The 27,202-nt window shown below is 42.1% G+C and overlaps 1 protein-coding gene across 3 annotated transcripts in view; it reads left to right on the plus strand.

Moving 5' to 3' along the window:
* Positions 1 to 27,202, plus strand: part of LRP2 (LDL receptor related protein 2) — a 194,525-nt gene that overhangs the window by 22,533 nt on the left and 144,790 nt on the right. For all 3 annotated transcript variants that reach the window (XM_078394476.1, XM_078394478.1, XM_072981712.2), the window contains exon 2: positions 24,412 to 24,519. In XM_078394476.1, coding sequence (XP_078250602.1) covers positions 24,412 to 24,519 — 108 coding nt within the window. The remainder of the gene's footprint in view (positions 1 to 24,411; positions 24,520 to 27,202) is intronic.

The following is a 27,202-nucleotide window of genomic DNA, read 5'->3' on the forward strand; positions in this document are numbered from 1 at the left end:
TAAGTCCATATTTTCCTATGAGAGTGGTTCTTAAGTCAAAATGTTCTTAACTCAAGCCGTTCTTAAGTCAAGACCCCACTGTAATGGTTATGTTGGTTGATGTTCCATGATGTCTGAAATCATTGGTATTATTCAGTCAGATTGTACATAGCAGCCTCTAATTGCTTGTACTGTGCCTCACTTCACTGTTAGAGCTTCATCATTTAATCTGAGTTTGTTGCTTTCAGAGCACTTTTTAATTATTTGATTGAAAATGTTCTGTTCCAGCCCACTTTATATTGTTATCTAAAGTTATATATGGATTTATTATTTTGTCTCAGACTGGATTTAATTTTGAATGTTCAGTGGGAAAGATTTGAAAGGGAGGAGAAAAGCACTGTACTCTACGCCTTCATACAGTACTGTTTATTTTTTGCTTCTTTTGGGATCAAAGATAATCTGTTTAGTAACTAAAGTAACTAACATAAATTTTATTAGAGAATAATATTAGATAAGTCCTCTGCAAGGCTTTCTTTAATGTTGTTGGGAGGCATCTACCATGACAGTTTTTTGAACCTGGTGCATGTAGGAGACTTTAAACCCCTCTGAAAGGGAAAAAAAGCTTAATTTTAGCAGATTAGAGTTCTTAAATTCTGGGGTTTATGCAAAGGAATTAAAGCAGTACACATATAGGCCTTTTATGATTGTCTTAAACTAAAAATAAAATGATACAGTAGCTGAAATGCTGTTGTTTAGCATAGTAAATTGCACTAGAATAGACCCTCTGAACCAGTGGGGATTTACTTTTACTGTAAAGTAACAGCAAGTCACAATTGAATTAGGCCCATTTGAATCAATGGGAACCTATGGAGGAATTGACTCACCAAATCCCCATTGATTCAGTGGGCTTACTCTGGTGTGCTTTACTAAACTAAGCAATAGGATTCCAGGCACCATATGAACATACTTGCTGGATGCCACCATGTATCATATTTATTATGATCACAAAAAGCCTGGCTTCTTTTCCTCTTCCAGAATAGCTGTGCTTCCATTTTGTACTGTGTTTCCCCAAAAATAAGACAGGGTCTTATATTCATTTTTGCTCCAAAACTCCTTGCAGCTACAGTGGAGGAGGAAAGAGGGAGTACATGAGCTTAAATGGGAAGGTAGGCTTGTTCCCATCATGTTAAATTATGTTTCATTGTCATGTCAGAATATAGATATTACGTTTTTTTAAAAATTGGCATTTGCTAGTAAGTAGTACCGTCAGTTCATTGCTCAGTGTATGTGACATATTTAGAGAGGCTATAGCTGCAGCTGCAACCAGTCATGGTTTTTTTCTTGAATACTTATAACACACTGCTTCAGATACGCTTGTCTTCTGAATCATTTGTGACAAGTGGAAGGATAGGAATTCTGATGAATTTTAGCTGCCACACTCCTTTTTTACTTTTCCATGTGTTTCTCTCACAAACAGTACATCCTTTATGGATTCACAGTGGGGCGTCTTGCTCTGAAATGTGAGGATGAAATGTACCCATGCAACAACTTGATAGTAGAATCTTTGCTGTATGTTGTTTAAGCCTAGGTCAGTTTCACAGTTTCCTCCTTTCTCAGTTTTTGTTTGTTTGTGTGCAAATGTTTTTATTCTGTTATACCTGATGTTCAGTTTGTCTGTCGCACCTTGCTGCTCCCTCAAGGACACAAGGTGGTTTATAAATGACAGTAAGCTACGGTACAGCAAACTGTACTTAAGACTTAACTGGTTACTCCCAAAAAGCTGTAAAATGAGGTGTTGTAAGTTGAACCTTGCTTTACTGTTAGGGTCAACGTTAAAAGAGAATTTTTTTTGGTCCTGGATAATTTTCAGGCTTCAGTTCCACCCTCCTTCTGATCTTCCCACCATCCTCCCATTCATCTACCACCATCCTATGCAAGTCATGACATTTCAGCTGTTCTTGCTGCAAAATTTTGTTCTCCTCCACCTTGAGTAAACTTAGCACCATCTTTCTTTCTCTGTTCCCTGTGCTGTTATAGGTTTAAAGGCTGTAAATCTGATATTTGTTTGCTAGTGAAGAGGTTGTAAAGTTGACGGGTTTAGAGCTGATAAAACTAGGGGTTTTAGGGGTCGTAAAACTGAATTTTAAATGCTAGTGATGGGCATTGGATAACACTGGAGTGGTTGTAAAAGAGGGGGCCATAAAGCCAGTTGTTGCAAGTTGGAAGTCTACTGTATGAAAATATGATTAAATATATACCAGTATTAAAAAGACACTCGTTAAAATCAATTTAGAACACATCATAAAAGAGACACATGCACTGCATCTGCCATTAAAACTCGTTTCTCACCAAAGCATTCAGTTTCCAAAGCTTCCAAACAGGAGGCAGTTTCATAGCTTGTGAGCAGCAGCACTGAAAATCTCCTCTCTCATGTCCTCACCAGACATGCCTGTGTGGGCAGTGGGACTGGGAGAGGAGCCCGTTCCTGAAGGTCTGATATCGTGCCTTGGAATCTGTTGAATGATGGGGTGGTTGAGATTTTAAGTCAATCAACATCATTATAGATATTAAAATTTAGTCACATAGTAATGCATGAAGGTTGTGTTGCTGAACATGATTTCCATATGTGTTCTGATAATTATTGTTATCATGGATAAGAGAGATGAAGATCTGAATGAAAATAACCTTGTTTTGAAGAAACATTTTTGATCTATTATTCCTCCTACTTTACCAGTTACAAAATCTGGATAACTTATAAGATGAGTGAATCAGTCTGAACAGTGAACGGAAGGTATTTTAGTGGTTTGCTTTTGTTGAAGTAAGAACAATGCAAACATTCTATTTTTGAAGCTCATACTGTATTGAGTTTAATTTCTTACCATACATTGTCAGGCAAGCTAGAGTGAAAATTAATTCCCAGGAACAAATATTTGTTCCGACATTATTTAAAAACAAATTTAATCCGTATAAGAAGAACCCAGAGGAATTTTGAAGTTAACAAATACTCTTAAAATATTCCTTTCTATTTTTTATCTTAAAAAGCCTCATCCTCAAATTGATAGGATAGGATAGCCCCAGTCTACAGAGATCTTCTTTTTGTTTGGAATGTTGATCTGCCTCTTATTGCAGCCTTCAGCATTAGAGTGGGAGGAAGAATTTTTCCAAAGAACTGCTAGAAAGTTAAGGAAAGATCTTGTCACTTAGTTATCTTCTAGGAGAATGTATATGGCACCAGTAAATGATTGATGCCGTCGGTACTAGTGCTGGGTTTCTTACTGATCGCTAGCCCGTTTGATGGAAAAGGTATGGTGCCTTCAGGAATTCCTTCAGTGTAGAAACAAGTTTTGCAGACACAGAACTGTCCACAGGAGCATCACCATCTAAGAAAATCATTGCTAAAAATGTAGTAGAGATTTTGAGTAGTCTTTTCAGGGTGATAGAGCCTTCTTAGACTGCAGTGTTAGATCTGTAATTCTTGATTCTTAGTTTATAGACCTAAATGTACTTAGTTTGGCATAGCTAGAATTTTTCATCTGTGCTTACCACAGCTGCATTAACCTGGAAGTCGCCGGAAGGAAAGTTGTATGGCTTTATAACACTGGATAGACCCTAATGGTTAGGAAAAACTTTCCTTTCTTGGAATTTGAACCAATTACTTAAACATCTTCTTTCTAGATGTACAGAAAACAAGCTTGGTCCATCTTCCACATCACGGCCATTCAAATATTTCATGATGGCCATTACATTGCTACTCAGTCTTCTCTCTTCCAGGCTAAATACACACAGCTCCTTTAACCAGTTTCCAAACCTTTTACCATCTGGGTTACTCTTTTCTGGAAATGTTCCAGTTTGTCAATATCCCTCTTACAATGGAAGTGAACATAGTACTCCCTATGATTTTTGACCAGAATACTGCAATACTGTACTGTTGCTTCCATTGATCTGAACACTGTACTTCTGTTGAGGCAGCCTAGCAGTGCTTTCACTTTTTCTTCACTGTGTCACCCTGCTGATTCATAATTAGTTTGCAGCATACTAAGATTCCTAGATTCTTTCCACATGTTCTACTGAAAAGCCAGCTGTCCCCCAGCTTATACTGGTGCATCTGATTTTTTCTGCCTTAATACAGAACTTCATATTTTTGTCTGCTGAACCTTATTTTGGCCCAGTTCTTCCATTTGTTAAGGCCATCTTCAAAAATGATCCTGGTTACTATCTCCTCGAAGTTTTGTATCAGCTGCATATTGGAGGAGTATCCCCTCTATGCACTGATTCGTTTATAAAGATGTTGAACAACAGTGGGCCCAGGCACACCTGTTTGTTCCTTCTCTCCATGGGTACAGCCTGTTAACCAGCCACAAATCCTACCTAACAGTAGCATCATCTAGCCCACATTTTACCCGCTTGACCACAAGAATATCCTGAAGGACCTTGTCTAAGGTTTTATTGAAATCCAGACCACAGCATTCCCCTTGTCTATTGACATTGTGACTCAATCAAAAGAATAAATAAATAAATCTGATGTGATTTGAAAGTTGAGCTGGTCTTAGAAAACACAGTATTGTTTTCTGAATGCCCACAAACAGTTTAATGGGCTGTTTTTTCCTGGTCTCGATGTCAAACTGACATGTTGGTGGTTGTCCAGATCTCCCCCCCCCCACTTTTGAAGCTGAGGATGACATTTGTTTGTCATCATTATCTTTTGTAAATATCTTGATCCAGATATCTTTGGTGGAGAATCAGTTACTGCGAAGCCAAGAAAAGTGTGTTAAAATTGGTCTAATTACAGGCAATGTTGAATCTAGATGAGTGGTCCTAAAATAACGTTCTTTACAGTCTGCCAAGCAAAATTATAGGATACTGAAGGAAAATAAGGACTGGGGAAGGTAGGGTGGAGAATACACGGTTTTATTCCAAACCATTATATAGTTCTTTAATAGTGTATCATGTTCAGGAGCAGGGTACAGAATGTTTTTGGCCACTCATGTTACTAAAGAAAATTGCTCTTATCCAGAGATTAGTGTGTTCTGTGGCAAAACCCAATTTATATCTGTTACATACAGCACTGATGTTACCTGTCTGTCATGGGTTTGGAGGGAAAGTTCCATCCTATGGGGAGTGGAAGGCGGGACATCAGGAGGAGAAGCTGGAGAAGAGCTGAGAGAAGAAGCTTGAGTGGGAGTCTGTGTGTCAGACAGGGTGCTACTGTGTGTCAGTCAGTACCAACCTGATAGGTTCAGGTGTCTGTATGGTTAGCCAGAACTGATAGGTTCAGGGTCTGTGCTTTATTGAAAGGTGTTCTGTGTGAACCAAACTGTTGTATGTATGATTGAGACTAAGCCACGTTACAGTATCTTATTTACCTGATCTTTTTATTTACCCTGTTTGTTATTTAAATAAACCTTGTTCTTTTGTTTGTTAAAAATCCATTCCTGGTCTGTGTGACTCCTTATAGGGAATGGTTGGTGGCAGCTTAGTTAAAGGGTGGTATACTCCAGTAGGTCTGGGGTTGTCACATTGATTGGTGTCCAGCGTGTGGGATACGACTGATCCAGTTGTCCAGTGGTCCAGCAAAGCCTTGGCAAGTGTGCCCAGAGCAAGGGGGGTCTAGTCAGGGAAAATCTGAGAGCGCGTAGGTAATCTTCTAGGCTTACCTCACGGGGAGGTAGGCTAGTGGAAGAACGTGCACACTCAGATTGGGGACTAGATTAGGGAGCTCTGAGGCAACCCGTTTTGGCGGGAAAGGGCTGAGGCAAAGCTGTGTGAAGTAACAGTGATCTAGCCTGTCTGCTGAGAGGCCTAGCAGAGGGGGTGGATTCTGCCTGGCAACAGTTGCAAGTTAGTGCTGAAGGAACAGCAGCAATCTATAGAAGGCTGTTCCTGAGGCAAAAGGAAAAAAGTCGTCGCTTTATTTTGAGGCTTGACTTTTGAAGGCAGCCTGTTCTGGGGGGGGATTATGCCCTTGACTCGAAGCCAAATGGCAGAAATGGGTGAAGTGAGAGAGCCACAGGTAGACCAAGGTTCTGAGGAAGAATTTGGCTCAGTGCAGGATGAGAGCACGGGAGAACAGAACCCAGAACTCAGGAAAATGCTCCTAGCCCAACAGCATGAACTGAGGATGAGGGAAATAGAAAGGGAAGAGAAACAAAGGCAATTTGAAATGGAGCAAAGGGAAAGGGAGAAACAAAGACAATTTGAAATGGAATTGGAGAGAGAGAAAATGGCGTTTGAGTTAAGAAAATTGGAAATGATGAATCAGAACAATAATAACAATAGAGATTCTGAGGTGGGCCAATTGTCTAAAACTGACTTGAAGAAATTCCCTGTGTACCACAAGGGAGATTGCCCTGAGGTGTTCTTTTCCCTCGTGGAAAGAGCGTTTGTGGACTTCTCAGTAAGGGAAACTGAGAAGATGACCATTATGCGATCTTTAATCAGTGGCAGCCTGGCAGAAGTCTATGCAGAGATGCCAGTGGAGCTGTTGAAAGACTTCGCTGAGTTTAAAAAACTGGTGTTTGCCAGACATGGGATAAATGCGGAACAGCTGAGGCAAAGATTCAGGTCACTCACAAAGAAACCAGAGCAGACTTTTACCCAAGTGGGGGCCCAACTGGTGAGGTTGCTAGAGAAATGGCTGTCTCAGGAGGGGACAGAGACCTTTCAGCAGCTCAAAGACCTGATAGCGCTGGAACAGTTTTATTCAGTCCTGCATGGGGAACTGAAGTTCCAGGTGAGGGAGAGGAGACCGAAATCGGTGACAGAGGCGGCAGAGATCGCAGATTTTATTTACCAAATAAGAAAGCCCTTAGGTGCTGAGGGGAAATCTGTAGGTAAACCCAAAGAAACCTACAGCAAGTACTCTCAGGGACCAGGGAAAAACCAGCAAGGGGGAGGGGCCCATGTTGAAGGGAAGCCCTCAGACATGAAACCACAAAGACCTCAGATTTTGGAGGGAAAACCAAAACCAGATGAGAAAGACTCAAAATACAGCAGAAAATGTTATTTCTGTCAAGGAAAGGGCCATCTAATCTCAGAGTGTGAGAAATTAAAGCAGCTAAAGGGAAATGTGCCTCATGATTTGAGTGGAACCAAGCCAAAAGCTGTGTTCTGTGTCCAGACAGAGCAAAGCTCCTTGCCACTGAGGGAGCCTGTTGCCATGGCTACTCAATCTGGAACAGATACATCTGCTGATCAGGCTGGGGAAAATGGTCCTCTTGTGGAGGTCAAGCGCTGCTTACTAGTGAGGACAGATTCGCAATTGTTTGAGACCGCAGGGGTGGACGTAGGAATACTTGACCATCAGTATAGGGGGCTAAGGGATACTTGTTCCCAGGTGACCCTGTGCCATCCAGACATTATTCCTAGGTAGTATATAATCCCAAATGAGAGCTTGAAGGTGGCAGGGATTGAGGGACAGGTGATCTCACTGCCAGTAGCTGAGGTACCTGTGAGCTTTCAAGGCTGGAGGGGAGTTTGGCGGCTAGCGATTTCATCGACTCTGCCAGCAGCCGTGCTCGTGGGAAATGACCTGGCTGAACATGTGAAACGGGTGCTAGTGATTACACGTTCACAAGCCACCACGGGGACAGTTCAGGGGGGTAATGATGAGCCCGAGACGGAAGCAGGTGGGGGGAGTTCCGAAGCTGTGGTGGAAACCTTAACCACAGACAGCCGATTTGGCCAAGAGCAAAAGGCAGACGCCACTCTCCAAAAGTGTTTTGAACAGGTGACAGACGCCCAGCTAACACCTGAGACCCCAGTGAGATTTTGTGAGAGAAAGGGAATTTTATATAGAGAGACCCTGAGGAATATCTCAAAAGGGGGAGATGGGATCAGAAGTCAGCTAGTGGTACCTGAAAAGTATCGCCCCATGATCTTACAAAGGGGGCACTCTGACATGTTTGCTGCGCACTTAGGGGTGAACAAGACACAGCAGAGAATCACACAGAATTTTTACTGGCCTGACATAGGGAAGCAGATCAGGGAGTTCTGTAAAAAATGTGATGTGTGTCAGCGGCAGGGGAATAATCGTGACAGGACCAAAGCAAAGTTGTGCCCTTTGCCTGTGATTGACACTCCGTTCAAATGCATAGGGGTGGATATTGTGGGACCTTTGCCCAAGGCCACAAAGAGGGGGAACCGGTTCATTCTCACCATTGTGGACCATGCCACGAGGTACCCTGAAGCCATACCCTTGACTAACATTGAAACTAACACAGTGGCAGATGCCTTGGTGGGGTATATGTCCAGGATGGGATTTGCCTCAGAAATAATCACAGATTTGGGCGCGTCGTTTACATCAAAGCTCATGAAACGGTTATGGCAAATCTGTGGAATTAAACACAAGGAAACCACTGCCTATCACCCTGAAAGTAATGGGTTAACTGAGAAGTTCAATGGGACTCTAATGCGCATGATTAGGGCTTACTTGGCAGAGAATCCAAACAATTGGGACCAGAAGCTGCAATCCCTTTTGTTTGCTTATCGATCAGTGCCACAAGCCAGTACCGGGTTCAGTCCGTTTGAACTTTTATTTGGGAGAAGGGTGAAAGGGCCACTTGATTTGATCAAACAAAATTGGGAGCAGATCACCCAGGATGACCCACAAGACGTTGTGACATCTATAGACTCTTTAAGGAATGACCTAAAGAGAAACCTAGAGCTAGCAGCAGAGACCCTGCAAGCTCAAAAGGTCAGAAAGAAAGCTTGGGATGACCAGGAAGGCAGGGAGAGGCACTTTAACCCAGGGGAGGGAGTGCTTTGGCCTAGGCCCTGCAAAGAAAACAAACTGCAGCTGGGGAGCCCAGAAATAAAATACTTGGGTCACATGGTAGGGGGAGGAGTGATCAAACCCCTAGAGGCCAAGATAGAAGCAGTTCGTGATTGGCCTAGACCCAACACCAAGAAAAAAGTCAAATCATTTCTTGGGTTGGTGGGCTACTACAGAAAGTTCATCCCGAGGTTTAGCGAGATTGCGGCTCCGCTGACTGATCTGACGAGGAAGAAGACTGATGACCGCATCCCGTGGACCAGCGACTGTGAGGAGGCGTTCCAGAGGTTGAAGGAAGCCCTCATCAACTATCCAGTGCTGCGTGCTCCAGACTTCGACCGGGAGTTCATCATCTACACCGATGCGTCTAACAGCGGGGTAGGAGCAGTTCTTTGCCAGGAGGATGAAAATGGTGACCAGCATCCAGTGTCCTACCTGAGTAGGAAACTCCAGAAAGGTGAGAGACATTTGGCAACCGTGGAAAAGGAGTGCCTGGCCATAGTCTACGCAATCCAGAAGGCCAAGCCTTACATCTGGGGAAGACATTTTATTCTGTGCACTGACCATTCACCACTGCAATGGTTAAAGACAATGAAAACCCACAATAGCAAACTTATGAGGTGGGCTTTAAACCTGCAAGACTATGACTTTGAAGTGAAGGTGGTCAGAGGGTCAGTGAACTGTGTTGCTGACGCCTTGTCAAGAAGACCTGAAGAATGAAGACGGCGAAAGAAACATGGACTATGTATATATGTTGGTGACCAAAGGTTAAATGTACCTGTTTTTTTTTTAACTTGGTTTGTATGAATAAAGGTAACTTGATGTATTGAAAATGGTAAATGTTTAACTTAGAGTGTAAGTATAAGTAAGTATGGTATTGTATGTATAACTGTTTTTGTGTGTTTTAACCAGGTTGTTTTTTGGTGAAAAGCACCTTAGCTTTCCCCCTACAAAACAACTTATAAAGAGGGGAGGTGTTACATACAGCACTGATGTTACCTGTCTGTCATGGGTTTGGAGGGAAAGTTCCATCCTATGGGGAGTGGAAGGCGGGACATCAGGAGGAGAAGCTGGAGAAGAGCTGAGAGAAGAAGCTTGAGTGGGAGTCTGTGTGTCAGACAGGGTGCTACTGTGTGTCAGTCAGTACCAACCTGATAGGTTCAGGTGTCTGTATGGTTAGCCAGAACTGATAGGTTCAGGGTCTGTGCTTTATTGAAAGGTGTTCTGTGTGAACCAAACTGTTGTATGTATGATTGAGACTAAGCCACGTTACAGTATCTTATTTACCTGATCTTTTTATTTACCCTGTTTGTTATTTAAATAAACCTTGTTCTTTTGTTTGTTAAAAATCCATTCCTGGTCTGTGTGACTCCTTATAGGGAATGGTTGGTGGCAGCTTAGTTAAAGGGTGGTATACTCCAGTAGGTCTGGGGTTGTCACAATATCTACTAAGAAGTTGGTTTTCAGTCAGTGTTCAGTCTTGGCTGAAATGCAATTGTATAGACCTGCTAGAGGAGCAGAATGTGAATTTAAGAAAATGACCTTTCTTTATTTTGACCTATATGGTTTTTGAAGTTCCTGGTGTGGTTTAATGGACAGTGATGGACTAGGATTGTGGGGAACAGGGTTTGAATCCCCACTCAGGCATGGAAACTGACTGGGGGAGTGGAACTGGTAGAACCACTCCTTAAATATCTCACCTGGAAAACCCTGTTAGGGTAGCTATAAGTCGGTTCAGACTTGATAGCAGGTAAGAATTATATGGTTTGTGAATCACAGGGAAGATTTTCAAGATATTAGGAACAGCTAGCTGTAGAAGGGTCACCAGAAACTGCACTGATACAGAGATGATGAGCCTCACAGCCATGGGTCAGGTTAGTGGGGCTCTGAGGCAGAGAGCTAGTTTTTGCCTCTGGAGCGTGCTTTGGGTTTAGATGGGATCCATGAAGGCAGGTGAAACTGACCTTATTTCAGAACTGTGTTCCTCACTTGAATTGTGAGTGTTTTGTGTGGACCCTCGGGAGATGAAGAGGCCAGTTGGTAATATGCTGCAATGGCTCCCTAAAACCTGAATCGTCAATCAAGCAGGAGGCCTACCTAGTCCAGCAGCCTGCTTCCATGTTGGCCATTTAAAGTGCCTGTTTGGAGCCCACAGCACAATCATCCCCTCTTGCTTGTGTTTCCCTAGTGACTGGCAACAGCAGGCCTGTTGATGGTGGCTCAGTTGGAGACATACAGTGTAGTTCTGGAGAAGACAGTTCACAAAAGAGGTCTACCAAAGCTCCTTTCTTTAACACAAGGAGATGACATTCCAGACCTAGAAATCTGAGTTCTCTTTGTTGATATGCATGTACAGAATTACGGGGCTTTCTGCTGTACCTTCTCGACAACTTCAAAACTTGCAGAACTTAAAGGGACTCTGAAAGCATGCCCCTTCACGCCGTATTTCCCCAGGATTCCTTTCTCTTTGGGTTCTTGACCATCTACCTCAAGCTTCTTCCTTCCCACTCTTCAGGGATTCATTGCACTCTTTCCCACAAAAATAGTTCTTCCAGGAGAGTATCAATGGTTAACATTTCTGAATGCAGAGATATAGAGGAATGTGGGGGAGAATTCTCTCTTTTTCAGCTTTTTCCTGTTTAGCATAACATAGTTTACCTATAGACAAACCATGGTATTAAAATGAGCTTTTATTTATTTTATTGTACAGTTAAATTGCATACTGGTACTTTCCTGCAAGAATCCCACAACAGACACTACTGGTTGCCTGAAGGAAACCTCCTGTCTAATCAACATCTGTCAAAGTAAATCAGAATTTTGATAAATGAGCTGATGTTCTCTGACATTCTTCAACTGATTCCTGTATTGCCTTAACTTTTTTTTTAAATAAAAGAGCTTGCTCAAAATGTTTCCCATAAAGAGGCATCAGTAATTATTAGTCTTCCAGCAAGTCCAGGTTTTCTATGTGTTCTAAGGTTGCTGTTCACCAAATCGTTGGATTATTACTCAGCTCACAGTTACAAATGCTCATTGAATTATGCAGATTTTAAAAGCTTGAGAAAGGCCACTGGAATGCTGCTGAAATGTAACTAAGACAAAGAAAGAATGCTTAACTCAGCTTTCAGCATGGGGGCAAGCGGATCAAAGAGAAGAGGGAGGCACTGGGCCCACATGGACCCACACGACATTAATTAAAATCCCCAGTGGAATGACCCAAACAAGCAAAAACTTTGTGAATTTTTCTCCCATTGGCCCCCAACCACTGTTCTAACAATCAATGTGATGGAGAGGAGGCTCATAGCCTTCAAAATGTCACATATTGTGTGGATTCAGCTAAGTTGGCCTTCTGTCTTTCTGGCCTAGAGAGAAACAAAACACTTGGGCCAAATCCACATGATTGCATCATTTGTTTGTTTCATTTCAATCTTTGAGACTTGGGCTGGCAGTAAAATAATGGGAAACCAGTCATGTCCTCTTCTATGGCATTATTTTCTATGCCTCCTGCCAGTTTCAGATGCTCCTACTTTGAAAGGTCTTCTGCCCACTTTGATAATATCTTGCCTCAAGCGATAAACAGAAGCGAGATAGCCATGTTTGTGTGAAATGTATACTGTTCCTTGGGACATTTTAAGCTCTTAAAATTTACCAGTGAGTATACTATTGTGAATTCCAGCGGATTTATATCTGTCACATCATATTCAGACTTGCTTTTTTATGTTGTGGTACACATGAGGGGAGCTGTACAGCACCTGTCTGTGAAGATTAGGAGACCAAGGGGCAATGCATTTCTAATTGTTTGAGCATGAAGAAGTGCTCGCTGGGTGTAAACATTGCATAGATAAAATGAGGTGATCTAAACTTAGCTTTTACATGAAATCTGAAAAGCTAGCATTAACAACTTCAATGGGTCTTTTATAGATTTGTGCTTTTTAAAATGTTTCAGTGCCTTGTTTGAATGTTTGTTTGAGATGCATCAGGGCTATTGTTCTCAATCACAAGCTAAGGAGGCCTGGATAGTTCATCACATGCTGAATCTGTGCTCATGGAGAAATAATTGGAGTCCCATATCTCTTGCCAGGATATGGCATTAACTGTAATGTAAGTTAAAAAGCCAATTGCTCATTAGTATTACACAAGTTTTGACCCAACTCCGGGAGGCAGTGGAAGACAGGAGGGCCTGGCGTGCTCTGGCTCATGGGGTCACGAAGAATCGGACAGGACTTAATGACTAAACAACAACAATTACACAAGTTAAAAGTGAGATTCCGATTATCCACAGGTTCTTGTCCTGCTTTTAACTCACCTCAGCCATACTTCATGGGATAACAGGCAAGCCATATACTGTATTTAAATACATGGCTACCACTTGTCTCCTTGAACCTGGAATATATTAGTCCAGCTGGGAGAAAAGAGCTTAGCTGCAAGGTCTGTAGGAAAATAAGTGGCCAGTGGGGTAGCATTCAGTGTAATTCACTCACATGCCATTTTGGCTCTGTAAACTGGACTCCCATATATTGAGAGTGACTCGTATGAAAGGATGGTTCACCTGCTTTCTCCTCTGGTTTGCCTGGGACATTCAGGTAGTTGTGATTTCAACAAAATATGTTTTCCAAGCTCCTGACACTTTGGATCCCTGATGAAGTACTTACAACTGTGCTGTCATTGCAGTGTTAGCTGACTCACAAAGAAGTCTGATTAGGAGCCTGTATAATGTTGACTTTTGCATCATATGTATGCATATAGGATGCACATGCATCCAGGCTGATGGAATTGTCATATAATAATACGTAGTAGGCATCAACGGCTATTCCTGTTCCACAACTATTTTGGTTGCGATTTATTTCTCTTTTCTCCACATTCAAATGATACATTGTCTGTTAGTGACAAATACTTGGATCTCATGTGCAAAGTCCTGTGTTGCACAACCAGACTTGCACTTACACAAGGGGACTTCTTTCCAGAGCACAGAGTGCTGTCCTCTGAAGATGCCGGCCACAGAGACTGGGGAAACGTCAGGAAGAACAACCTTCAGAACACGGCCAAAGAGCCCGAAAGACCCACAACGACCATTAGATCCTGGCCTTGAAAGCCTCCGCGAATACAGTGGACTTCTTTCCCTCCTTTCCTCTGCAACCTCCCACTTCCAGCACGTAAATCTGCTTTTGAGAGTCCTCACAGGGATATTTTTAGGGTATTAGAGGGCTGCAGGGGAAAGGGAAACTTTTCAGTTATTCTGTCATCCAGAGGAGTTAACGGAACTCTGCCAATTGATTGCTGCTCTTTATTTCTCAGCAAAAAAAAAGATCTGTTTCTGCTGTACTGAGTACATATTTTCTTTTCAAATAGCTGCTTCATAAATAAAAAAGTATCAGGCTGTGCTGTGTTTGTATAATCGTAGCTTGCAGTTGTAATCTTCATAGAATAAGTAAGCCCGGAAAATTGCATTTGGAAAAGAGTCATGCTATAATTAAATGAATTACAATAGGTTTGCTGATGCATTGTGTTAGCGGGTATTAGGACAGTACTGTACTTACTGTTTGTAGTTATGAATGGGTAGAAATATTTTTGTAAAAAACTATTGGAATGAATACGAAACTTACTATTCTGCTTAACCCTTGCTTGTATTCATGCTGTTTTCCACACTACGAAATCATATGTTTATATAACATAGTAAGTCTAAAGGCAGCATACATTTTTTTTAAAGACAAAAAAAGACACACATAGTGTGGGTACGATTCTAAGGTACAGCATATAGAAGCACATCTATTGGTCTGTTTTTGGTAGTTTCCTTTAGTTTCCTTGAAGGTGGTTATTCTCTTTTGAAAACAGCCCTATCTTTGAGATAGACCAAAGAATCTCTCAATTTACAGGACAGAATTCAATCAAAGGGCTGGAGATTCCAGCATGCATTAGTACATTCCTTTGGGCATTTTTGCAAGGGAGGTTGTTGTGCTTAAAAAGGTACTTGATAAGAGGCCTGCACCACCAACCCCAGACCTGCACCACCAACCACCATCATGCATTAGGCTAGAAGGTATTTGGGTGTACATGTTCCTGTACCACTCCGTACCACCATTTATCCAAGCGAAATATCTGACCATTTGCAGGATACATTATAAATCAGGATGTCACTACCAGACAATCAGATTTGAACATTCCTTGCATAAAGCCTACGGTGTATCCCAAAGGAGTACATCACTTAGCTGTCTTTATGAGTGGTGATTTGCCTGGTTTTGTGTCAGTGCTCAGATAACTTGTTATCTGTTTATCTTTTCGGGAGTTCAAGTAGTTGCTGATGTTTGCCTCCTTTTAATGAGCACTTGGTGTAATTGCAAAGGGAGTTTTTAACACTTGGTTAATACAGTGAGATTTTCTGTGTTTGACAATGGGAGGTGTTTTTTTTGGTTTTGTTTGTTTTTTGGTTGCTGTTCTTTCAGCCTCAATAGTTTTTGATGCTGCAGAACTTTAGTCTCAGAATCCTATTTGTTTACTGAATCTGTATGGCTGTCTGCTTGTCAGTCTGTTGGTCTGTATGCTGTGCCAGTTCCTCATAGAGCAGAGAATAAAATGCAATACATAACCCTGTAATTCAAAGAACGCCCCCCCCCCGGAATAAAATGCAGAAACAGAAGCTTATCTTTCAAAATAAAGAAAACAGTACCAAAATTGCATCTCTGATTGTTGAAATAATGCACAGCTCAAACGTTTAGAGTCTAAATCTTGTTCTAAAAAGCAAATTGTTTAAAAGAACTTGGATGGATGAAAACATCTTCACCCAAGTAAAAAAAAAGACCATAATAAAGGAATTAAGAAAGCCTTTCTGGACAGGGTAGGTTAACCAGCAGGGAAGTCGGCAAGTCTTTGGGTCTGGGTCCCAAGCCCCAATTCTGAGTCCCTATTAAAAACAAGATTCCCCCCCCCCTGAAAAAAGGGGAGGGGTGGGTGGGTTTTGAGTCGTGGGCAGAGTTGGAGTCGTTGGGGGAAAAAACAACAACAACTGGGTCAAGTCCGAGTTTAGTCACTGATGTGAATTAAATCCAAGTTGGCAGTGAGTCCTGCCGCTTGAGTCCCCATCCCTTTTAGCCCAGGAGGGCTACCACTGAGAAAGTCTACCTCCCACTAGCCAAGTGTCCCAGAGCAAGGATGGTGATGGTCCTTGCCCCTCTGGACCCCTCTGAAGGAGGGCCTCTGAAGAGAAAATAATTAACTTTCCTGCCTATAGATTTTAAAACTAGAGGTTAAAGTGTGGGGCCTGTGACACTTTTTATGTGGTGTGGATATTCACTCCTTTGTTTTGTAAAAATGTGTGTCATCAGATGGCATCTGCCTTATGGTCACCTTAACAGGACTTTTAAGGTATGTGACTGTAACATTCAGCCCTGTCCGTCACAGCTGAGCAGTGGAAAAGGAGCCAATGAGGGAACGGAAGGAGGTGCAAAAGGGGGAGGGGCTGGGATATAAAGGAGGGTATGGAGTTTGTGAGATAGAGTTCTGTGTGTCTGAGAGACAGTGTGCCAGAAAGTCAGTGAGAGTTAGAAGCTGTGTGTTAGTGAGTTCAGTGAGTGAGAGAAATTGATTATCAACTGGTGATTTACTTATTATATTTTACTGATCAAATAAACAAGTTTTAAGTTTTAAAGTAACACTGGTCTCTCTGAGTAATTGATACTGAAATTGAAATAGTGGTAGCAGCTACCTGAGTAGAAGAGTGAGCACATACTGGAGGCCTGAGTTATTATAGGCTCCAGTGTGCTTGTTACAGTGACCTATTTAAGGGGTTGTTTTAGCATTGCCACACACAGCCTGTCCTCTGGGTTCCTGTTGCCGAATGGGCATTTCAACCTGAGTCTTCTGAGTCCTAGTCCAATACCCTGTACAAGTACACTGAGGCTCACATTAGCTCATCCTTTGCTGTTAAATTGACTCTAACTTATGGTGACCCTATCAAAGATTTTCTAGGTGTAAAGTACCTAGAAGTGGCTTATCATTCCCTTCTTCTGGGGTACTTTCGCTCCATAGAACTTGGCCAGGCAACACATGCTGGCTCTTTCTTCTCTTTGGGAGGCACTGTGTGGAATTGAACTCCCAATCTATGCTTAGGTTTTACTAAATGATTAATTAAATGTTCAGATTGATTAATATGAAAGCTCTTGTATTCAAATTGATGTATAAAACTTTTGAGATAATTCACACAACGTATCTCATTGCTTGTTATCTGTGTGAGCCGTTCCTTAATGATCCTGAGAGAAGGAGGTTTAATGAAAAAATGTAAATTGGAAAACATGCCATTGCTATAAACAATGGAGATCTCAATTAGTATGTTTGTTTTAGTTTCATTAAGGAAAGCCCTAAAATGTTATTGTATATACCTCACAGTGCAACAGTAAATAATAAATAATACAATTAATAATAATCAATTAAAGATGATTATAATAAATTACTGGGCTTTAAATTCTTCTTAAAAAACTCCAGGCACAATCAAAATTATAAAAACATTGACTGGTATTATATAACAGATACAAGTTTTAACCAAAAACCTTAGTGCAGTGGTGTCTCGCTTAACGGGTGCCCCGTTTAACGATGAATCCGCATAGCGATGCGGATTTTGCGATGTTCCCTATGGGGAAATATTGCTTTGCGATTTTTCCCCATAGGCCCCATGAGGGCTCCCCCGCACTCCTTCTGAAGTGACTGCCGGTCAAGTGGCCGAAAAATCTGGCTTGAGTGCTTGGGAAGGAGCGTGGGGGAGCCCTCCCGCACACTCCTTCCGAAGCGCTTAAGCCAGCAAGCGCTTGGGAAGGAGCGCGGGGAAGCCCTCTCCTGCGCTCCTTCCGAAGCGACCGCCAGTCAGCTGAGCGAAAATGCCGGTGTGGGGTTCCCCCGCGGTCCTCCGAAAGGCCCCATTTTCACACAGCTGATTGGGGGTTCCAAAATGGCCACCGGCCCCGATTCCTCGCTTACCGAGGCGGCAAAAATGGCGGCCCTATGGAGGATTCCCGCTTAGCGGTGAGTTTACCCCCCATTAGTAGGCATCCTTCAGTCTCGAAAGACTATGGTAGCGTGCTCTGTATGGAGGACTTGGAACAGCGTCTAGTGTGGCTGAGGAGGCCAATTCGAGAGTGACAATCCCTTCCACACTGGAGACAAATCCAATCTATCCCCTGTCCAGCTCCCTGGTTTTGCTTCCTTTGTGACTTCCTCTTTGCCTCAGCCTGCTGGACAAGGGTCTCTTCAAATTGGGAGAGGCCGTGATGTACTGCCTGCCTCCAGGCTGAACGATCAGATGTCAGAGTTTCCCATCTGTTGAGGTCTATTCCTAATGCCTTCAGATCCCGCTTGCAGATATCCTTGTATCGCAGCTGTGGTCTCCCTCTGGGGCGATTTCCCTGCACTAATTCTCCATATAGGAGATCCTTTGGAATCCGACCATCAGCCATTCTCACAACGTGCCCAAGCCAGCGTAGACGTCGCTGTTTCAGTAATGTATGCATGCTGAAAATTCCAGCTCGTTCTAGGACTACTCTATTTGGAACTCTGTCCTGCCAGGTGATACCAAAAATCCGTCGTAGGCAACGCATATGGAAGGTGTTCAGCTTCCTCTCCTGCTGGGCACAAAGGGTCCAGGACTCGCTGCAGTACAGGAGTGTGCTCAGGACACAGGCTCTATAGACCTGGATCTTGGTATGTGTTGTCAGTTTCTTATTGAGCCATACTCTCTTTGTGAGTCTAGAGAACATGGTGGCTGCTTTCCCAATGCGTTTATCCAGCTCGACATCTAGAGAGAGGGTGTCAGAGATGGTTGAGCCAAGGTACACAAAGTCATGAACAACCTCCAATTCTTGTGTGGAGATGGTAATAGAGGGAGGTGAGTCCACACCCTGGCCCATGACTTGTGTTTTCTTCAGGCTGATTGTTAGTCCAAAGTCTTGGCAGGCCTTGCTGAAACGATTCATGAGTTGTTGGAGGTCTTCAGCAGAGTGGGCAACAATGGCTGCATCGTCTGCAAAGAGGAAGTCCCGCATGCATTTCAGTTGGACTTTGGTCTTTGCTCTCAATCTAGAGAGATTAAAGAGCTTTCCATCTGATCTAGTCCGGAGATAGACACCTTCTGTTGCAGTTCCAAAGGCATGCTTCAGCATGACAGCAAAAAAGATCCCAAAAAGTGTTGGTGCGAGGACACAGCCCTGTTTCACTCCGCTTCGGATGTCAAAGGGATCTGATGTTGAGCCGTCAAAAACTACAGTGCCCTTCATTCCATCGTGGAAGGACCTGATGATGTTAAGGAGACGAGGTGGACATCCAATCTTGGGAAGTATTTTGAAAAGGCCATCCCTGCTAACCAAGTCAAATGCTTTTGTAAGGTCTATGAAGGCCACTAAGAGTGGCTGTTGTTGTTCCCTGCATTTCTCCTGCAACTGTCTGAGGGAGAATACCATGTCAGTGGTGGATCTGTTTGCTCGAAATCCACACTGTGATTCCGGATAGACTCTGTCTGCAAGCACCTGGAGCCTCTTCAGCACAACACGGGCAAGCAGCTTCCCTACAACGCTAAGAAGAGAGATACCACGGTAGTTATTGCAGTCACCCCTGTCACCTTTGTTCTTGTACAATGTGACAATGTTTGCATCCTTCATGTCCTGTGGTACTCCACCTTCCCTCCAGCAGAGACAAAAGATTTCATACAGTTCGGTGATGATGATCTCCTTACAGCATTTCAGCACTTCAACAGGGATGTTGTCCCTTCCAGGTGCCTTGCCAGAGGTGAGGGAATCCAAGGCCGCTTTTATTTCTGCTAGGGTTGGTTCGCTGTCCAGCTCTTCCAAGACAGGCAGGCACTCAATGTTATTTAATGCTTCTTCGGTTACTACATTCTTTCTGGAATATAGCTCGGAGTAGTGCTGGACCCAGCGTTCCATCTGCTGTGCTCGGTCCTGGATGATCACAGCTGTAGCAGACTTCAAGGGAGCAGATTTCTTCTGTAATGGACCTAAGGCCTGCTTGATACCATCATACATTCCTTTGATGTTACCTGTGTCCGCTGCTATCTGTATCCCCCATAGGAATGCATTAAACGTATTTTAATGCGTTCCTATGGGTTTTTTTGCCCCGCATAGCGAGGAATCCGGATAGCGACGTTTTTCCTCGAACGGATTAACATCCCTGTGCGGGGCACCACTGTATCTGTTAAATATCGACACAGTTTGTATGCTGTTCTAAATACAGTATTGCCATTTTTTTGGTAGCTCTGATGGTGTGATTTTTGAGAACTGCAACTGCTTAGAGTAATGTGTGTAATTTCTTGATATTGTTCCCAAAGCCCAGATGACTACGGGGACCACTGAAATGTATTTCTTCCAGAGGCGAGATGTTTAGATTGCCAGGTCTCTGTAAAGCAAAGCGTGCTGTTTATATACCGCCCCATAGTGTTTCAAGCACTCTCTGGGTGGTTTGCAAGTTAATTATGCAGGCTACACATTGCCCCCCCCCCCCAGCAAGCTGGGTACTTGGTTAGTTTTTCCAATTCTTTATTTTCAACTCTGGCATCCCCTGGAATTGCAATGTCAATGATCCGGACATTTCTTTGTTCTGTTACTACTATGTCTGGTGTGTTATCTTCAAGGTGTCTGTCTGTTTGGATCTGGAAATCTCACAAGATCTTGACTTTCTCATTTTCTGACACCTTCGCTACCTGATGTTCCTGTGGGTTTTTGGAGGCCAGCAAGTTATATTTTTTGCATAATGATCAGTGCACTAAATTTGCCTCTGTCATTTGTCTAACTTTGTAATCTGTTTATGCAATCTTTGGACATTCGCAGATGAGGTGTGACACAGTTTCATCTTTTTCTTGGCAGAGTCGATATTTGTTGTTAGCACTAACTCCTTGGATCTCGGTTTTCATCATGTTGGTTTGGAGTGCTTGTTCTTGTGTAGCAAAAATCAAGCCTTCGGTTTCTTTTTTAAGGGTCCCCAGTTTTAGCCATGCCTATGTTGAATCATGATCATGCTTTCCATCAATATTTCTCAGGTGTTGTCCATGTAGTGGTTTATTTTTTCCAGCAGTTTAATTTCTTTTCAAATTGTTGTTTCTTATATTGAGCCTTTGTTTGTGTTGTTTTCAAATTATTCTCCATTTTCACTGCTTTCAGCAATTTTTCTCTGCTTGTACTGATATAATCATTTAGGCTTCTTTTTTCTTCCTCTACTGCCTCCTGCATTTGCAGTAATCCACGGCCTCCGATTTTTGATGGGAAATATAATCTATCCACATCGCTTTTTAGGTGTAGTGTGTGATGCATGTTCATTAGTTTCTGTGTTTTTCAATCCAGTTCTTCTAGTTTGTTTTGAATCCAATCTATTATTCCAGGATATCTAATTACTAGAATGGCCCATGTGTTTATGGCTTGATTGCATTCTCCCATTTAATTTTGATTTTAAGATTTTCCACAGTCTTTTGATATATTCTCTTTCTGACAGTTCTTTAACTTTTGTGTGCACAATATCTGCTTCTAGTATTCCAAGGTATTTATAATTTTCATCACTTGGGAGTGATTTTATAATATTGCAGAGCTGCACATTTGTCAATTCCAAATTTCATTTGAACATCTTCACTAAATATTTGCACTGTGTTTAGCAGTGATTCTATCTCTATGGAACTTTTTGCATATAGTTTTAGGTCATCCATGTATAAGAGACGATTGATTTTCTTTGCTGCAGCTGATACCCACTGTTTTAATTCTTCCATAGTTTCAACAATTGTTTTCCTTTCTAGGTCATATATTTTGCATAGACTGGCTTTTCCTTTTTATGTTTTGAGTTGAGTGTTTTAAGTTGGTAATGTCTGCACATAATTTGTTTATTTTTCTTTCTAGTTGAATTTTCCATTTTGGGGTGCCATGTGTTTTCTGTTTTTGTTTTTTTTGCAACTTGTAACCAAGTTTCATGGTTATTATGGTAGCTGTGGTATACATGAGTTGGTTTGTTTCCTTTAGCGTATTGGCTGGGATTGTTTTGATGACAACATTTACATCATTCCGGTTTACTTTGTAATTGGTGCAAATTGGGGAGGCTTTGTCTTTCTGTGTTCTGGCTAATATGGGTTACTATTTTTCCCATCAGTGATGTTTACCATTCAACTCATAATTTCTGGGTTGTTCCATAAGTTGTTCCTCTACTGATATGTTTTCTTCCACTATTGTGTCTACCTCTACCTTCCATTTGTCTTCCATATTATGGTCACTGTTCTGTATTGATTTTGCCTCCTTTTCTAGTTCTTGCAGTTTCAGTTCTAAAAACACTTTACTCCAGATGATAAACTTTCTCTGGTCCATTAATAGTTGTTCAGCTATGTCACTACTTGGGTGTTTCCTTTTCCAAATTTCCATCATTCTTTTTGGAAAACCACGAACTGATGGGTTTGCCTCATAATAACATTTCATAATTTCTCAATTTTTGGTGAGACTCCAGGTTTTGTGTTTATGTTGTTCCAGTTGCTTTGCAGAAGCCTGTCCTGGTTCCTCAACAGGGTCTGCTGAGCCCTTGTCACCAGATGCCCCGGAGCTATAGCATCTGATGCGGTTGTTGTTGACCTGCGCAACGACTGATTCCAATGTATTTCTGTTTATTTTCTCTCATCATAAATGATGGTTGGTGGACACAGTTGGTCTGGCTTCTCAGCTTAGACCTGTCTGGCTTCGGAGATCCTTCAGCTTAGCTCACAACCTCATGGAAGCATGCAAGCCCTTCCTCCTGAAGGAGGCTTGTGCCCATGGGGGGATGATGATGATATACAACATTTCCATATCTGAATATTATCTAAACATATACAGTATATCTGAAAATAATTTGGTGGCCTTTTAATTCTCCTGGATATTTTAAGAACCATTTTAATGCTTTTAGAACATTGCATTCTTACTTGTTCTCAGTTTAACTTGGCTTTACATACTGTAATGCATTTATTTTTACTCTTGGTTTTATTTTGCTTTTATGTATTCCTATCTGAAGTCATTGTTTTAGTGTTCCCTTGCTATAATATATTTGTTAATATTAACATACATTGTCTGGTCATTTTATAGTTTAATACTAAAATACATATATAAAAGCCGAAAAGGAATGTATTTTTATTGTTTGCTCTGTGATGTCATGTAATGTCATGTTCACAAAATATGAATAGGAATATTTTTTATTAAAATATGCTTGTAAGGACTTCTTCCGCACTTCTATAAATTATAAAAAGATATATTCATTAGCAAGATCAAGCCACACATTCCTATAATATATTTTGCAAATATGTTCATGAAAGGAGTATCTGCACATGTATAGAGAATCCTCGGTTTCTCTGAAGAACCTGTGCATTGGGGGCATGCAACCCATTGCGCACAACTGATTTGCTTCCAGTGAGCTTCTCACTAGCCCAAGTCGACAAAGGTGCGAGAAACCTCTGAATCTGGACTCCTGGCTTGTTAGGAACAAAGGGAGTTGCTGGATATAGAGTCTGCTCTTTGATCCATCTGATCTAGTACAGTACTGTATTGTCAGCTCTGTTTGGCAGTAACTTCCCAGGGTTTCAGGTAGAATCCTAGCCCCCTCTAAAGATCAGTGGTGTTAACATTTTCTAGGCACTAACCTAGACTCTTGCTTAGTTACGAAAAGCAAACACAATTTTCTGTGCTCAGGGTGGTTTGGTAGTACTGTAGTACTTTTAAAAATTCAGAATGGTAAACCATAGTTCCCTCTAGGGCTATAAATACTGTCTTACAATACAATCCGTAATTACGCTTAGATCCACGCCTCCTCTGGCCCAGGGACTCAGTGCTGGCATGATGTTAAGCCAGAGCAAGGTTGTTCTAAATAATTTCCAACATCGCTAGGCTGGGAGAGATTTGGATTTACCATATTTTCAGCTGGACTAATGTTAGCTCAGCTGGACCTTGGCCATTTTGGACTGCTAGGATTGAAAGGTTAATCCTGTGGCCAGGATCCCGTCGTCAGATGACACCGGAAGCAAACCCTTCATATGCTTTGTTTAGCTGCTGGTGGAAAAAGCCAAGTGGGAGTACAGTACTGTATGCAGTGCTGTATAATCCTGGTTTGCTGTTCTACGCAGACACAGCCAATGAAGAAATAGGACGAGCTCATTAATATCACAGGAAGATTTTGATGAGTTCTTCCTCTTCTCAGTATTATAACTAAACTGATTTTACACGTCTTTCACCTACTGGCCCAAATCCTGACAGTTAGTTAACATTTAGAAGCTTCAGTAATTTTCAGTAGCTTCTAGTTTTTGATTCTTAAGCTCATCATCAAACCAGTAGGTGCCTAGAACCCTGAGAATCCTGGTGGCACTTGTCATTTGCCTGCAGGAAGTTACTGAAAGTTACACTGTTTGCCTTCCGCATGTGTAACTAACCAGTAGGATTTCAGCCACTGTAGATTTGCATGGAAGGTAGAATTCAGAGACATTTTGTGTTTGAACACTGCACTAAAAATATGGATTGGTGGATTATTTTTGATGAAAGAGTTAAATGCTTGCTTGAATATGAGCTTCGCCTGACATTTCTTGGTTTCTTCTTAACATATTGGTGTTCAAAAGTTTGAGAAAACGGATCATGTTTGGTGTGAGAGTTATGCCTTGTACTAATCCAGGTCTGATTTGTGATTTTCAGGGTGTGAGAGTGGGCAGTTCCGCTGTGGAAATGGCCGCTGTATTCCTGCAGACTGGAGATGTGATGGAGCCAGGGACTGTTCTGATGATACGGATGAAGCCGGCTGCCGTAAGTACCTTTATGTTCGTTCAAAACACTTGCCCTTTGGAAAACTTCTAGTAGGTGCTACAGGCACTTATATTTGTGGTAAGTGGAACATATCTTTACCTTAAGATATGATTTTAAAACTTTATGGTGTTAATGATTTATTAGTCACTTACTGGGTCTGCTGGCTTGCCATGCATCCAGCTCTGTCTAGATTTCCTTCACATACCGGGACTTGATTGGTTCTTTGTAGGGGAGCATATTAGGTAAGGAAGTATTGTTCTTCCTTTAATTTAGTTCAAGAGGTTAATGATGCTAAGGCAGGAAAGCAGTCCTCAGTCCCATATGCAGTAGAAAGAGGGATGGCGGAGTCAAATAATAAATGAACAATGAAATATATTAGCGAAGGCTTTCACGGCTGGGATCTAATGGTTGTTGTGGTTCTTTGGCCCGAAAAACCCAACAACAACCAACAATGAAATACTCTTAATTCCGTTTGCGGAAAGAGGGCACTCCGAACTGGGTGATAGAGATGACTTGGGAGAGATGTCACTACCTGGAAGACTAGAACATGTGTGTATGTAGAGTGTGGGGGCTGAACTAGGTAGCTTGTCCTTAGAACAGAGAATTTCTCCCGTGCTAACATACATGTGATTCTAACAGCAGGGGCTTTGGTTACCTCACCCATCTTGCAAAGGAGGTTGCTTTGTTTTGTCATTGGCCCAGGGTATATTTAAGAGGTGATAATACTTTTTCTCTTCGGTTGTTTTGGGCTTCAGTTTTCTCTTTGAGTCTTCTGTATCTTTTGGTTTATGGAACATGATTGTTTTTTTTAAGAGATGGATGGTGAGATGTGGTCACTTGAGAAGAGGTAGATATGGAAGGTAACGGAGCTGGAGGATAGGGTGTTTTGGAGAAGTGTTATCAGAGGTGTGGTGGTAGACAAATATTCCCTTCCATCCCATCATGATGGGCAAAATTCTGTTGTGTAACTCAGTGTTATGCTTATGGTTGCTGTGATAGTCCAAAGGCACAAGTACTATCCATGAACTATCCACTTCCACCCATGCTTTGTGTAGTTGGTTATGCCTGGGATGTGTGATCAACCACTGCATAATTTCTTGCTGCTGGGTGTAACTCTTGGCACATTTATGCAGATGTATCTTGTGCTACACCAGTACGACCAGGACTTTGTTTGGTGCCAGAGATTCTTGACAGTACAGTGGTGCCTTGACTTACGAACTTAATCCATTCCAGAAGATGGTCGCAACTCAAAATGGTTGATTAAACCTTTCCGGACAGAAAAAAAATCACCAAAAAACTCCCCACACTTCAAGACCCATCAGAAACATGATTAATCCATTCCAGCTGAAGGAAAAAAAACCCCCAAAAAGCAAACAGAGACTGCAAGACCCATCGGAAATGCAAAAAAATCCAACAACAAACAAACCAAAAAGCAAACAGAGACTGCAAGACCCATCGGAAATGCAAAACTACAACAACCAAAAACCAGAGACTGAAAGACCCGTTGGAAATGCAAACAACAACAACAACCGAAAAGCAAACAGAGACTGCAAGACCCATTGGAAATGCCAAACAACAATAACAACCAAAAAGCAAACAAACCCTGCAAGTATTCGTGAAGGCTTTCATGACCGGGATCTAATGGTTGTTGTGGTTTTTTCGGGCTCTTTGGCCGTGTTCTGAAGGTTGTTCTTCCTAACGTTTCACCAGTCTCTGTGGCCGGCATCTTCAGAGGACAGAACCAGAGCACAGAGTGCTGTCCTCTGAAGATGCCAGCCACAGAGGCTAGTGAAACATTAGGAAGAACAACCTTCAGAACACGGCCAAAGAGCCCGAAAAACCCACAACAACCATTAAACCCTGCAAGACTCATTGGAAAATGTGGGGAAAAAAACCAAAACAAAGACTACAAGATGCCTCACAGCATAGAAACATAACCCCACCACACAGCCTAAATCCACACTTGAAAACCCACCCAGAACAACCAGTTTTAAAACAAGCAAAAAGCAGCACCTTACCAGGCAGTCTGAAGCCTCCTCCGAACGCAGACTCTCTAACCGTTGGGGCAAAAGAGCTACAAAGAAGCAGCCTCTTCGCCACCAACAGTTAGCAGTTTGAATTCCACACCTTTTCCCCTGCCTTTTTCTGGTTGTAACTCGAAGCCCCGGTCGCAAATTGAACCAAATTTTGCGGCCGGAGCTGGTCGTAACTTGGAATGGTCGTAAGTCAGGACGTTTGTAAGCTGAGGCACCGCTGTACACATTTTTTTCCTTTACTGCTACTTGACGTGATATCAACAGCAAATAAGACATATAGTTGAGCACTTTAAATCAGATTATGGTTGCAGGTGTTGCATCTTGGAATTGCATCAACCTTAGGTTGACATTGGTAGGGGTAGAACATAGATTTCTGGAAATCATGTCTCCTTCTGTGTTTCATTCATGCAATTAACAGGATTATATGTTGACACTGGTCATTACTTCTGCCTCTCTGTTTCATCATTGGAGTTTATACCGTTATGAATTTATACCATAAACTAAAGATATAATTTGAGTATAATGTCCTAGTCTAGAGTTAAAGAAAATGGTCCCCTCTGTTATTATAGTGTCTAAACATTTTTCTACTAAGGAAGTCAGGTAAAATGGATGAGTGAAACTTGAATGTTGCCACGATTCTTATTTTT

This window comes from Pogona vitticeps, chromosome 1, assembly GCF_051106095.1.
Source record: "Pogona vitticeps strain Pit_001003342236 chromosome 1, PviZW2.1, whole genome shotgun sequence".
Lineage (NCBI taxonomy): Eukaryota > Metazoa > Chordata > Lepidosauria > Squamata > Agamidae > Pogona > Pogona vitticeps.